This window comes from Convolutriloba macropyga, chromosome 11, assembly GCF_964194025.1.
Source record: "Convolutriloba macropyga chromosome 11, txConMacr16.3, whole genome shotgun sequence".
NCBI classification, from domain to species: domain Eukaryota; kingdom Metazoa; phylum Xenacoelomorpha; order Acoela; family Convolutidae; genus Convolutriloba; species Convolutriloba macropyga.
In genome coordinates, this window is record NC_134478.1 from 8,265,334 (window position 1) to 8,279,224 (window position 13,891).

The window sequence follows — 13,891 nt, forward strand, 5'->3', positions numbered from 1 at the left end:
ATAACTGTCTCAGACCAAAAAGCATAAACTATATAACAAAAACAATTACATATTCAGATACGCCCTTTTCCAACGCTGTGAAATTTCCCTACTATGCTTGCCTTCAATTGAACTGGTCAATAATGTGATATATCGACAACGAAACAAAATGAAGTCATTAAAAAAGCAATTATGCTAAAAAAAATGAAAAGGCATAGTATCAAAACAAAGATACCATTAGATGAACATAAGACAGTTACAAACATTAATTTATAATCCACCGGAAATTGGTTTCTGCCTGTTTTTACTGAGACTGCACCCGAAATTGAGAGAAATAAGATGAAATAGTGGGAAAGTTCAAAAATTAACCGATGTTTCCTCAAAACAAATATTTTCAAAGTCATAACACACATTAGATAACAACTGAAAGAAGTGTCTAGGTTCATTTACATCTCCTAAAAAATAACTGGATCTTTGACGGACGACAATAGGTCAATGGGCTACAAAAAAGATAACGAATGAAAGCAAAAATTTCAAGAAATACAAAAAATTTACGACAATATTTGGTCAGATCCATAGAAATCAAGCGCTTAACTCTGAAACCCTAATTTAACCTCGTTGGGCCTCTTGTTTTGTATATAGTATCTCTCATTAATTGAGCCCGTACTTGAATTTCTTGTAAGTAAAAAAATACCTAAAAAACATTCACGTAGCGGAAATATTTTGAAAAAAAGTGGCGCCCCATAAAAATCCAAAAAGATTTTTATCGGAAGGAGCAATGGTGAGATCAATATCAGCCCATATGTTGCTGCGCGTCTAAAAAAAATGCTCGTTTGTTCAAATGGTTGCGAAAAAGATCAATTGTTTAACAAAATTTTTCAGTTTGTCAAAAATAAAGAGCATTTTGTATAATTATTGAGTTTAAATTCGCAAAAAAAACTGGCAAAATTATATTTCCAGAAGACTCAAAGCTAGTGGGTGTGCGACTAGCCCGTTTCTCAGCTTAAAAAGAATATGGTCGCAGTTTTAAGGTTTTTACTCCCAGCATATTCAAAGCAAGTCGGCTAAAAGAGCGAATTTGGTCCCAAACTTGGTAACAAAAAGTCCAGCCAAAAGCATTAATTCCAGCCAAAAAAGCATTAATTCCATCCAAAAAACTCGGATCGAACAATTCAGGAACTCTTCTCTATCTATAGAGATAATATCAATAACACTACATTTAACAATTTGAACAAATTTTAGCAGAATTGACGAAAATTAGGTCAAAAATACCAACAAATGTTTAAATCTCAATAAAGAGCGAAAACTAAAAAAAAATCTTTTTAATTCCATATTCTACGCTGGACGGGCTTTTTAATGATACCACTCACCACTCTCTACGATGATTATATCGATCGGCCAAAATTGACTGAAAAAAAAAATTTGAGTATATAGTTCCTCCCCCACTAGAGTGGGTCGGACCAATTACCCCGCTAGTCGTGGGAGAGAAATTTGTGCGACGTTTGTCGATTAATGTTCAGTTGCTCTCGAAAGAGAAGCGATTGTTGCAAACGTTTGTGTATTTTTCATGCAGATTTTTCGTTTGACAGTTTGTGTGCTTTCCCTCTAAAATAATCGTTGATTTCTCAGGTAGCTTTTTCACTCACTTCTTGATTTTTGGTTGATTTCAATTGCTCTCACTCAAACAAAACTAATTGATACAGATACGATGACAAGGCCCTGATAGCCGAGTGATGGTCGGGGTTCAAACCCTAACTTTTATAAGCTCAGCCTGTCATCCGAGAGCAATTTTTCCAAATCTAGTCGGTTTATGTTTTCATTTTGTTAACTATGGACACTTTTTTTGCAGCTGAACCTCGCATAGACTGCTTCACGGTGGCAAGGCACTATTGTACCATCAATAAATAAATGGCATACTTAGGATACTCTTTTTGGTTTCTGCCTGTTTTTACTGAGACTGCACCCGAAGTTGAGAGAAATAAGATGAAATAGTGGGAAAGTTCAAAAATTAACCGATGTTTCCTCAAAACAAATATTTTCAAAGTCATAACACACATTAGATAACAACTGAAAGAAGTGTCTAGGTTCATTTACATCTCCTAAAAAATAACTGGATCTTTGACGGACGACAATAGGTCAATGGGCTACAAAAAAGATAACGAATGAAAGCAAAAATTTCAAGAAATACAAAAAATTTACGACAATATTTGGTCAGATCCATAGAAATCAAGCGCTTAACTCTGAAACCGTAATTTAACCTCGTTGGGCCTCTTGTTTTGTATATAGTATCTCTCATTAATTGAGCCCGTACTTGAATTTCTTATAAGTAAAAAAATACCTAAAAAACATTCACGTAGCGGAAATATTTTGAAAAAAAGTGGCGCCCCATAAAAATCCAAAAAGATTTTTATCGGAAGGAGCAATGGTGAGATCAATATCAGCCCATATGTTGCTGCGCGTCTAAAAAAATGCTCGTTTGTTCAAATGGTTGCGAAAAAGATCAATTGTTTAACAAAATTTTTCAGTTTGTCAAAAATAAAGAGCATTTTGTATAATTATTGAGTTTAAATTCGCAAAAAAAACTGGCAAAATTATATTTCCAGAAGACTCAAAGCTAGTGGGTGTGCGACTAGCCCGTTTCTCAGCTTAAAAAGAATATGGTCGCAGTTTTAAGGTTTTTACTCCCAGCATATTCAAAGCAAGTCGGCTAAAAGAGCGAATTTGGTCCCAAACTTGGTAACAAAAAGTCCAGCCAAAAGCATTAATTCCAGCCAAAAAAGCATTAATTCCATCCAAAAAACTCGGATCGAACAATTCAGGAACTCTTCTCTATCTATAGAGATAATATCAATAACACTACATTTAACAATTTGAACAAATTTTAGCAGAATTGACGAAAATTAGGTCAAAAATACCAACAAATGTTTAAATCTCAATAAAGAGCGAAAACTAAAAAAAAATCTTTTTAATTCCATATTCTACGCTGGACGGGCTTTTTAATGGTACCACTCACCACTCTCTACGATGATTATATCGATCGGCCAAAATTGACTGAACAAAAAAACCCATTTGAGTATATAGTTCCTCCCCCACTAGAGTGGGTCGGACCAATTACCCCGCTAGTCGTGGGAGAGAAATTTGTGCGACGTTTGTCGATTAATGTTCAGTTGCTCTCGAAAGAGAAGCGATTGTTGCAAACGTTTGTGTATTTTTCATGCAGATTTTTCGTTTGACAGTTTGTGTGCTTTCCCTCTAAAATAATCGTTGATTTCTCAGGTAGCTTTTTCACTCACTTCTTGATTTTTGGTTGATTTCAATTGCTCTCACTCAAACAAAACTAATTGATACAGATACGATGACAAGGCCCTGATAGCCGAGTGATGGTCGGGGTTCAAACCCTAACTTTTATAAGCTCAGCCTGTCATCCGAGAGCAATTTTTCCACATCTAGTCGGTTTATGTTTTCATTTTGTTAACTATGGACACTTTTTTTGCAGCTGAACCTCGCATAGACTGCTTCACGGTGGCAAGGCACTATTGTACCATCAATAAATAAATGGCATACTTAGGATACTCTTTTTGTGTCACCACGAACATAGCCCAGACTTTGGTGTAATCATATTGTGGTCGTCTATTTGGGCCGCTGAAACCTTATAACGTTATGTTGCTAAGTTCTTGCACATATTGTTAAATAAAATAGTTTTTGAAAATGAAAGCAAAAAGGATAAAGATGATTTTTTTTTCAATTTTAAAGTCATTAAAACAAATAGCTGTAAACTGAAACCTTTAACTGGGTTGAGATATACGTCCTGGGAAAGCAATTGAGACCTATCGTTATTAAGTATATGGCGCATAACAACAAAAAGAAAGACATATAGGCAAAAACAAAAAATCCATAAAATCTTGCGCGATAACTGTCTCAGACCAAAAAGCATAAACTATATAACAAAAACAATTACATATTCAGATACGCCTTTTTCCAACGCTGTGAAATTTCCCTACTATGCTTGCCTTCAATTGGACTTGTCAATAATGTGATATATCGACAACGAAACAAAATGAAGTCATTAAAAAAGCAATTATGCTAAAAAAATGAAAAGGCATAGTATCAAAACAGAGAGACCATTAGATGAACATAAGACAGTTACAAACATTAATTTATAATCCACAGGAAATTGGTTTTTGCCTGTTTTTACTGAGACTGCACCCGAAGTTGAGAGAAATAAGATAAAATAGTGGGAAATTTCAATAATTAACCGATGTTTCCTCAAAACAAATATTTTCAAAGTCATAACACACATTAGATAACAACTGAAAGAAGTGTCTAGGTTCATTTACATCTCCTAAAAAATAACTGGATCTTTGACGGACGACAATAGGTCAATGGGCTACAAAAAAGATAACGAATGAAAGCAAAAATTTCAAGAAATACAAAAAAAATTTTACAAAAATATTTGGTCAGATCCATAAAAATCAAGCGCTTAACTCTGAAACCGTAATTTAATCTCGTTGGGCCTCTTGTTTTGTATATAGTATCTGTCATTAATTGAGCCCGGACTTGAATTTCTTGTAAGTAAAACAAATACCTAAAAAACATTCACGTAGCGGAAATATTTTGAAAAAAAGTGGCGCCCCATAAAAATCCAAAAAGTTTTTTATCGGAAGGAGCAATGGCGAGATCAATATCAGCCCATATGTTGCTGCGCGTCTAAAAAACTGCTCGTTTGTTCAAATGGTTGCGAAAAAGATCAATTGTTTAACAAAATTTTTCAGTTCGTCAAAAAATAAAGAAGCATTTTGTATAATTATTGAGTTTAAATTTGCAAAAAAACTTGCAAAATTATAATTCCAGAAGACTCTCAAAGCTAGTGGGTGTGCGACTAGCCCGTTTCTCAGCTTAAAAATAACATGGTCGCAGTTTTAAGGTTTTTACTCGCAGCAGATTCAAAGCAAGTCGGCTAAAAGAGCGAATTTGGTCCCAAACTTGGTAACAAAAAGTCGAATTTTGAAAAATTTAGCATTAATTCCAGCCAAAAAACTCGGATCGAACAATTCAGCAACTCTCCTCTATCTATAGAGATAATATCAATATTACTACATTTAACAATTTGAACAAAATTTTAGCAAAATTGACGAAAATTAGGTCAAAAATACCAAAATACCAACAAAAGTTTAAATCTCAATAAAGAGCGAAAATTTAAAAAATCTTTTTAATTCCATATTCTACGCTGGACGGGCTTTTTAATGATACCAGTCACAATTCTCTACGATGATTATATCGATCGGCCAAAATTGACTGTACAAAAAAACCCATTTGAGTATATAGTTCCTCCCCCACTAGAGTGGGTCGGAACAATTACCCCGCTAATCGTGGGAGAGAAATTTGTGCGACGTTTGTCGATTAATGTTCAGTTGCTCTCGAAAGAGAAGCGATTGTTGCAAACGTTTGTGTATTTTTCATGCGGATTTTTCGTTTGACAGTTTGTGTGCTTTCCCTCTAAAATAATCTTTGATTTCTCAGGTAGCTTTTTCACTCACTTCTTGATTTTTGGTTGATTTCAATTGCTCTCACTCAAACAAAACTAATTGATACAGATACGATGACAAGGCCCTGATAGCCGAGTGATGGTCGGGGTTCAAACCCTACCTTTTATAAGCTCAGCCTGTCATCCGAGAGCAATTTTTCCAAATCTAGTCGGTTTATGTTTTCATTTTGTTAACTATGGACACTTTTTTTGCAGCTGAACCTCGCATAGACTGCTTCACGGTGGCAAGGCACTATTGTACCATCAATAAATAAATGGCATACTTAGGATACTCTTTTTGTGTCACCGCGAACATAGCCCAGACTTTGGTGTAATCATATTGTGGTCGTCTATTTGGGCCGCTGAAACCTCATAACGTTATGTTGCTAAGTTCTTGCACATATTGTTAAATAAAATAATTTTTGAATTTTTCCCAGTTTTTTTGCTTTTGTTTTTCCATTATCTAAATTGCTTTTGAAAATAGTTTTAAGAATCTTAAACAACTCAATTGAGCGAGCCGATTTTCTGGTGGATTTTTGGTCGTTTAAATATCCAAAAAATTTTTAAAAGTTTTCCTTATGTTTTGTATAGGTTGTACAGATTTCATAAAAATATTGTCATCTACTTTTTGGGTTTCCTGCTCCGACCGGAATTATTTTCTTGGTTCAATATAATTAATAGTAATTAATTGTAGATCGGGTGCGCAAGTAGTCGGAAATAATTCTCGTAATAATTCAAGTAACTGATTTTCGGTCCTTTTTTGCTAACTCTGTTTTAGTTAAAATTATATGGTGTGAAAATTATAGCATCAAAATTTAATAATAGGGTTTTGTCTTCTAAGGTGATTTTGTTTTTTTTGTGAAAACTTCAGATGTTTAATGACCCCAATCTTGAAAGTAATTGATCGGAACTTTCAAAATAGTGTTTGTTATTTTTTATTATTCGTGGTTCTTGCTGTTGTTTGCTCATTTTTGTTCGATGAATTTCAATTCGCCGCGATCTAGTGTAAATACTTAAATATGACATGAAAAATGTGAATTTAAGATTATGGACCTATGTTAATATTGAAGGCCGAGATTATTGAGAGCTCATGAATGATTGCATGGTTTTTAGGAAAACGAGCTGCGTGCCGTGATCGAAGAGGCGAGGGTTTTGGACTTGCAATGGGGCCACCTGTTTGATGACGTCATAGTGAACTGCAGTATGGACCAGTGTTTGGAACAGCTGGCTATGCTGTGTGACAAGCTGCGCACTGAGCCGCAATGGGTAATTAGAGATTCATTTAAAAAACTCTTTTCCGAATTGAGGGTCATAAATTTATAACCAGCGACATCTAATATTTTTGTTGGTTCTGTTTGTGACACACAGCTGTATCTACGAGGGTTTAAGTTCGTCTATATTTTAAACACGAAGTTATTGGAAACACCCGTTGCACTTTGCCCCTGTTTTGTGACTCTCACACGCATACTTTTTCCACACGTCATATTGACAGCTAATTACGGCTAATCTAATGAGGAATTTGCGTTTGCAAATTTCTTATTTTTTGGTTCCAAACTTGTTGATTCTTGATGATTTAATTTCTGATGATTTAATTTCTATTAAGGGTTTTTATAAACCGGTAAACAATAAACTTTTAGTTAATTTCCTAGTAAAAGTTTTACTCAAACTGCTGAGGAGGTATAGTTTCGCAATTTCGAGGTCAATTTTTGGAGCTCTGTCTCAAAACGTCTTGATATTTGGTGAGAAACCAATAGCAAATAATAGGAGAGAACAGGGAATGTGATGGGATCAAGCAAAGTTATACCTCACGAGACCATAACCGGCCCTCTACTCTTTATTATTAATAGCCGCGTCAGCAATTCCAGGCGGCTATTATTGCGCTCTTATTACAATTCAAAGAATTTGAATTGTATTGGGGCGCTGTCTTTTTTTAAGATCTGTTCACACATTTTTATGATTTTTGAAGTCAAATTGGAGTAGTGATTTTGGTCACGCCGAAACAGGATGTGGAGCGAAAAAGCGAGTAGTTTTGCGGCGTGAATTTTTTTGCTCCAAATTTAAAGTAGAGTGAGAAAACGGTGTTTGAACAAAAATTCGATTTCTAGCTAGTGGTTTTTTTTGTTCACATGCGGCTATTTGACTTTGATTTTTACTGTTTTTGGATCGGATTTTTTTCTAAATGGTTTTTCCAATCCATTCATAGTCCGCTCTAGGTCTAGTTTTCTGTTTAGTCAATGAAAATTCTTTGAATTATACGTCAGGACTTGTCCTGCTATGTTTTTTTTTAATCGTCTCACATATTTTTGTTTCGTCTTACCCTGACTTCTTGGAATTGACTGTTTCGATGACTTCGGTGACTTTACTGCTGTGCAGTTAAAATTTGTGTTCATGACGTCATTTCTGCTTTTAGGTCAATTGCGTGACTTACCTCACTCAAAAAATGACTTCTGAACTCACTTATGGAACTCTTAAAAACATTCAAATTTTAAGAACTTTCAAATTTTATGAACATTTTCTAATTAAATGTCAATAGTGTGCATCTAAGTAGCGCCAAACTTATATGCCCTAATTCCTGCGTAATAGAGTCTTGAGTTTTAATATCGAATATTAATTTTGAAAAAGCTCCATTAGAGCTTTTTCCTTGTAGAGCAAATGTGTCTCATAAAAATGACAGTCCGAATCTAACCCAAACAGTCTAGTGGCCTATTAAAAAGCTGGTGGTTGATCTGTCAATCTTCTTTCTTTAGTTGTTTCAATTCATGGTTGGCCACAAGCGTCTATCGTGGCTATTTTCCGGCAATCTGTCGGCTATGTTTTTGTTTTAATTATTGTTTAGGATAACTCCTGTTTCCATTCTTACGTATGATAATATATTTTTATGTGTCTAAGTAACTTGTTTTTTAGGATGTTTCTTGGTGCCGTGGGTACGATAAAAATGTTACTTTTTCTTCTAAAAGATTTAATTTAAATAACCAGCTATTTTCAACCGATCAAGCAAAATGAATAATAATTTACACGATACCTTGGATATATTTATAAAAGAAAGAAAGAAAAAGAAAATTAATTTCTCAGATATTACAAAATTATTCTTTAAGTATAATTGTTATGCAGATGACACAAGCTTAACATGAATAATCATCAGAGAAGACAGTAAACAAGGTCCTGATATCTGACACTGGTCCTGATATCTGACAAGGTCCTGACACTGCCCTGGCTCAATGACAAATAGTAGAGTCGTTGAATAAGCAATTTTTTGATAGACTAATTGTATTTAAGAGTTTGAGGTATAATTAAGAATTTGTGCAAGTGCTCCCCGGTACAATTTTAATTTTTATGTTACATAAAATGTGTTTAACACTAAGTAGTCAATTTTAAGAGTATTGAGAAATTTTCTATTGTTTTTACAAAGAAAAAAATGGTTGCCCAGGCCAATTTTCGTATTGAATTGCCTCTGCCAACTGTGGTATGCGCCTTTGAGCCCTTTAAGACACTATTTCACTGGGCGAAGCAACAGGCCTACGGACAGAGACAAACCAACTGAGAACAAGTAGCCATTCACGACATTAGACTTTGGTGGAATTTACAAAACATAGATTTTAGTTATCCTAATGAAACCTAACGATTAAGCATCGTGGATAAATCTGGCCCACTTATGGTTGTTGACTATTTAGTTGAAGTTTATGGATTGATATGATTTTGCATAATCACTATTTGTGCTCTCTAAGTAAACTGTTATCGATCAACCTTATGATTTTTAGCTGACTAAACAAGACATCGATATTGAATGTAAACACGTTGAGATTTTCGGAGACATGCCAGCTTATGCAATAATTGTTGTCTAGCGTACCAGTCGGTTTGGTATAGTCGTTAAAAACAAATGGATTGTTCACAAAACTTTCCGAATGCATACTATAAATAGATTTCAGCAACTCGTAAACATGTATTTCATTGACAGTACCTACTTTAATCAGAACGAAAGGGTCGTGGGAGCTCTTTTTTTCTGAAATATGTCAATTTCAGTATCTTCGTTTGAAGATTGTATATCGGTAAAAGAAATGTATAACTACAGCAATCATATATTAACACGCCGTACTGAATTATTGTATTGATGTTCGACTTATAATAAGAATTCCACAACTATAAGAAATACTTTTGCAAATGTATTGAATAGGTGATTTTTGAGTCTAATTTTAAACCTAGGTACTTGCACAAATTACTTTTTTGAATTATAATACCGTTTATATCAAAACGTTCAACTGGCAGCCCTTTGATTTATACATTCGTTCTGTAAATTTCAACCAATCAGATTGTCTCGTGAAGAGATTCATGATATAATTTTTCCTCTTTTTTCATGTATTAATGATCTCGAGAAGTTGATTAATTGAAAGCTGTTTCGTAGTTCAAAGCTTTGATGAAGCTTCCTTGTTTTGCTGTGATTTGCAAGAAAAGAATGCAAGATAGTAAAATGAAATGCACAATTAAAGTTTTGCATATAAATGAAGTCCCAGTGTTAAAAAATTTAGATTTTTTTAACCTGAACGCATCAAGACATCTGTTTAACTGGGTGCTTCTGAACTGTATATCTCAAATTGATTTTGGAGAATCAATAAACTGTGCAGTGGAGTCTCTTTCTTAAGACAGACATTTGATCCTTAACAGACCTAAAATAATTTTTTAGCAGCCTTCCGGTGACAATTCTTAGACCATAAGACCATTTAAAACATTGATTGTGATAATTAACAGCATAAATCAACGGAGGTATAAATTCCTCAACCTACAGTTTAATAGGAGGGACAGCATCTACTGCTTCGATATCGATTATCGGAACCTCAGGTCTCATAGACAGTTTCGTCAATCGGTCCTGCAAGTTTTAGGATCTATTTTAAAAATCTCGTTCGAAAAATTGGTATTATTATCTATTTGAGGATTTCTCGGTCACCATAGGCAATTATGTGACTTGGATTTTTCTGCGTAAACTAGTTAAGTCTCATTCACAATATCAAACAATTGCTTGCTTTGCTGGAAGCGGTTCCTCATTTAAAGTTAATAAAAATGCACAATGTATCCTCGTCCATTTGGTATTCATTCTCCGATTGCAAGCACCCTCGCTCATTTCGAGATTATTTTCCTGAGTTTGTCGTGTGCTAAATTGTTCTCTCCCTTGTAATACTAAGCGACTGAGCACATTTGGCGGCAGTTTACTTGACTGAGCGTAAACAATAACGAGCGTAAATTTTTGAGCGTAAACAATGACGGTCATTATTTCTGGGAAGTCGTAAGCTGCGTGCGTTAAAGTAGTTTTATAGGACGAGAAGAGTGGTTCATGGCCAACAGACTCTTTAACCGACAAAGTGACACTGATACATGTGAAAAATAAAACCTCACGTGAAAAAACGGGTGTTTTGCTCAATCTATGAAAAAAGTCAGAGATAACGCTAGCGTGTTTTATATTCTTGCATTATTCTGACAGAGAAAAAAAGAAAAAGGACAGCAAGAAATGTAGGCGTGATAGCACAGATGTATTAAGCACTACGATTATTAATAGCCGCTTCAGCTTCTCAGCCGGCTATTATAGCGCTCCTATTTTTACAATTCAAAGAATTTGAATTGTATTGGGGTGCTGTCTTTTTTTAAAGATCTGTTCACACATTTTCATGATTTTTGAAGTCAAATTGGAGTAGTGATAAAACGGTGTTTGAACAAAAATTCGATTTCTCGCCAGTGGTTTTTTTGTTCACATGTGGCATTTTCACTGATTTTTACTGTTTTTTCGATTTTTTGGATCGGATTTTTTTTCTAAATGGTTTTCCCAATCCATTCATAGTTCATTCTAGGCCTAGTTTTTTGTTTCTCGCTGGTGTTTTCTGTTTACATTCGGCATTTTGACATTGATTTTCTGTTTTTTTTATGTTTTTGATATAATTTTTTAGAAATGGTTTTCCCAATTCACTCATAGTCCGTTCTAGGTCTTGTTTTGGTTTAGTCATTGAAAGTTCTTGGAATTGTACGTCAGGACTTGTCCTGCTTTTTTTTTCAATTCGCTTTACCTTTTGATGACGTTCTTCGATTTACATAAGTCACGATTTTCACGTTTGACTTCTGACTTACTTCACTCACTGTTTCAACTGAATGGATTTTAAATTCTTTCATGCATTCAATTACGCAAAATCAAAAGAGACGGGATAAACCGATGAAGCCCGGTCATTAAGTCATTGAGAACTAGGTTATCAAAGTTTATTAGAGTGTTTGCTAGCTGACATTGGTATTAAGCTTATTAGTTTTCAGTTTAGAAGATAAATTAAGTATAGTTTTAGAATCCAACTGAAACTGCAAGCTAAATTAAAACACTTTAACACTGAAAAAAAATTTGGCCAATTTCTTTTTTTTTCTGTTTCAATCTTGATGTGCATAAAGCGCGTCAACGGTGGCTATTTTCCGGCAATCTGCCGTCTATGTTTTCAAATGAAATTACGTTTTTTCTTTAACAAACGATTTAGATAATATATTTAGGTCGATTCAATTAACTGAGTTCTGTATCGGCTTCTATCTATATGTAGCGGCCTGCAGGTCTATTTCACAGCCATTTCAGCAGTCTGCTGGCAATGTGATCCAACTCAGATTCATTTTGCCCAAGAGCTGACGTGAATTTTTTATGGAACGGGCAGCAGAAAATTAATCATGCAGACGTTATAGTCGTCCGCTAACGTTGTAATCTTGACGTAACATTAGAAAGCCTGGGCTGAGCTGAAATCTTGCTTTTTTAACAGATACAACTTAAAATACGTGTATCCCAAAATTTTTTGGTTTACTTGACCTCATATTCAAAATTGGGCTTGCTTGCCTATTGGCTTGCTTGACCGCCACCGTTTTAACAATTAAGCTTGTGACGCTGCGTAAATGACTCTACAGCATTATAGCTTGCAATAGTTTTTGAGCAACATGTCTGATTTGGTCAGGTATAAATGTGCTCATCAAATAAATTTGATATTGTTTTAGGTCCCAGTGCAATGGTTAGGCAGAGAAGTGTCTCCTATCCTGGTCATGGAATGAAAATAGGGAAAAAGGACAACGCTGCAGGGGATTAAATTTTTTCCGCAGAAGAAACTGGGGAATTCCTTTTGCCATCATTTGAATCAAACTTATCAGCAGTCATATCCCCAAAAAAGAAACTTGGAACCAATTCTATAACTGATGTCTTGATTGAAATGTTTAGGGACTTCGTGGTTGCTATTACGTTGCTAATTGATAAAGTGACCTTCATTTGTTCCTCTTATTTATGAACTGAAAAACGTTGAAACTTCGCTATACTTTCCTATAATATTGTTGAGCTGAGAAATAAATAGTTTTGTGCCCCTAAGTTGTTCCTAACCCTGCAGGTTTAGTTTGGTTGTTTCTTTGCAGATTACATCAATGGTCTTTCACTACTCCCCTTAAATAACTGACCATTTGAAAATAGATTTGAATGCTTTCAGACTATTCAATTGTGCAATTTCTAATTATTCTCAATTAATCATAACAGAAAATAGAGTAAACTACTGTACCACCCCCAGCATATCCTATTCTTCTGTTTTTTCCACAAACTGCTGCTATTGTATTTAGCCAATTACCTGTAATTGTAGTTTAAATTTAAACAATTATTTCTGAATTTTGAACTCAGATTTCGTTATTGAGCAGTCTTATATTGATCGCTCAATTATTGTGCCTTTTAACTTCATATATTCCGTTCGTGTACAGTTTTTAATCGAACACTTACCTGTTAAAATTTGAAAATTTTATTTTTGATGTCTATTCAACTAACTCTTATTGTTGTAATTAAATTCATTTAAGTTTGTATTTTTTAACTGTACTGAAATAGATAAAGGAAGTTGCCTTATCTGATTTTCCTTCAAGATTCATCCCACTATTGTAAGGAGGAAACCATTTGAACGATGAAGCAATATTAAATAGATTGAAGGAGTCTTGCAGCTTGAGGTTTATTAAAACTGATGTGTAAGGTGCACGGAGCTATATTTCGGTTGTTAACTGATCTAAACAAACATAACGGCCACAAACATCTAAAATGAGGTTTGTGGCCGTTATTTGGGTCCCGCTGGCCTCTGTTAATGTGATTTATAGCCGCCCTCATCTCGGTTGGCTGTTAATGTGCTCCTGATTTTTTTACGCTGTCAAAGTAACTTTTCGTTCTTTCCCGCTTTTTTGACACTTTACGTAAAATTTGGAGTTTAGGCTTGTTTCACTTTCATTCTGCTCAAAGTGTTTTTAAGCACCAGTTGCTCTGCAAAGCTATCTAAAATAAGCAGATTCAATATCGTAGAAGATTTGGCCCCCTTTTGTTCTGCCTCTATTTTTTGTTTGGACATTTAACTTGTCGCAAATTTTTCGTTTAAA

At 34.6% G+C, this 13,891-nt stretch overlaps 1 protein-coding gene across 2 annotated transcripts in view; it reads left to right on the forward strand.

Moving 5' to 3' along the window:
* Nucleotides 1–13,334, forward strand: part of LOC142349480 (uncharacterized) — a 161,565-nt gene extending 148,231 nt beyond the window's left edge. For both annotated transcript variants that reach the window (XM_075401066.1, XM_075401067.1), the window contains 2 exons: nt 6,617–6,769; nt 12,500–13,334. In XM_075401066.1, the coding sequence (XP_075257181.1) occupies nt 6,617–6,769; nt 12,500–12,553 (207 nt within the window). In that variant the 3' untranslated portion in view covers nt 12,554–13,334. The remainder of the gene's footprint in view (nt 1–6,616; nt 6,770–12,499) is intronic.
* Nucleotides 13,335–13,891: the final 557 nt, after the last annotated feature.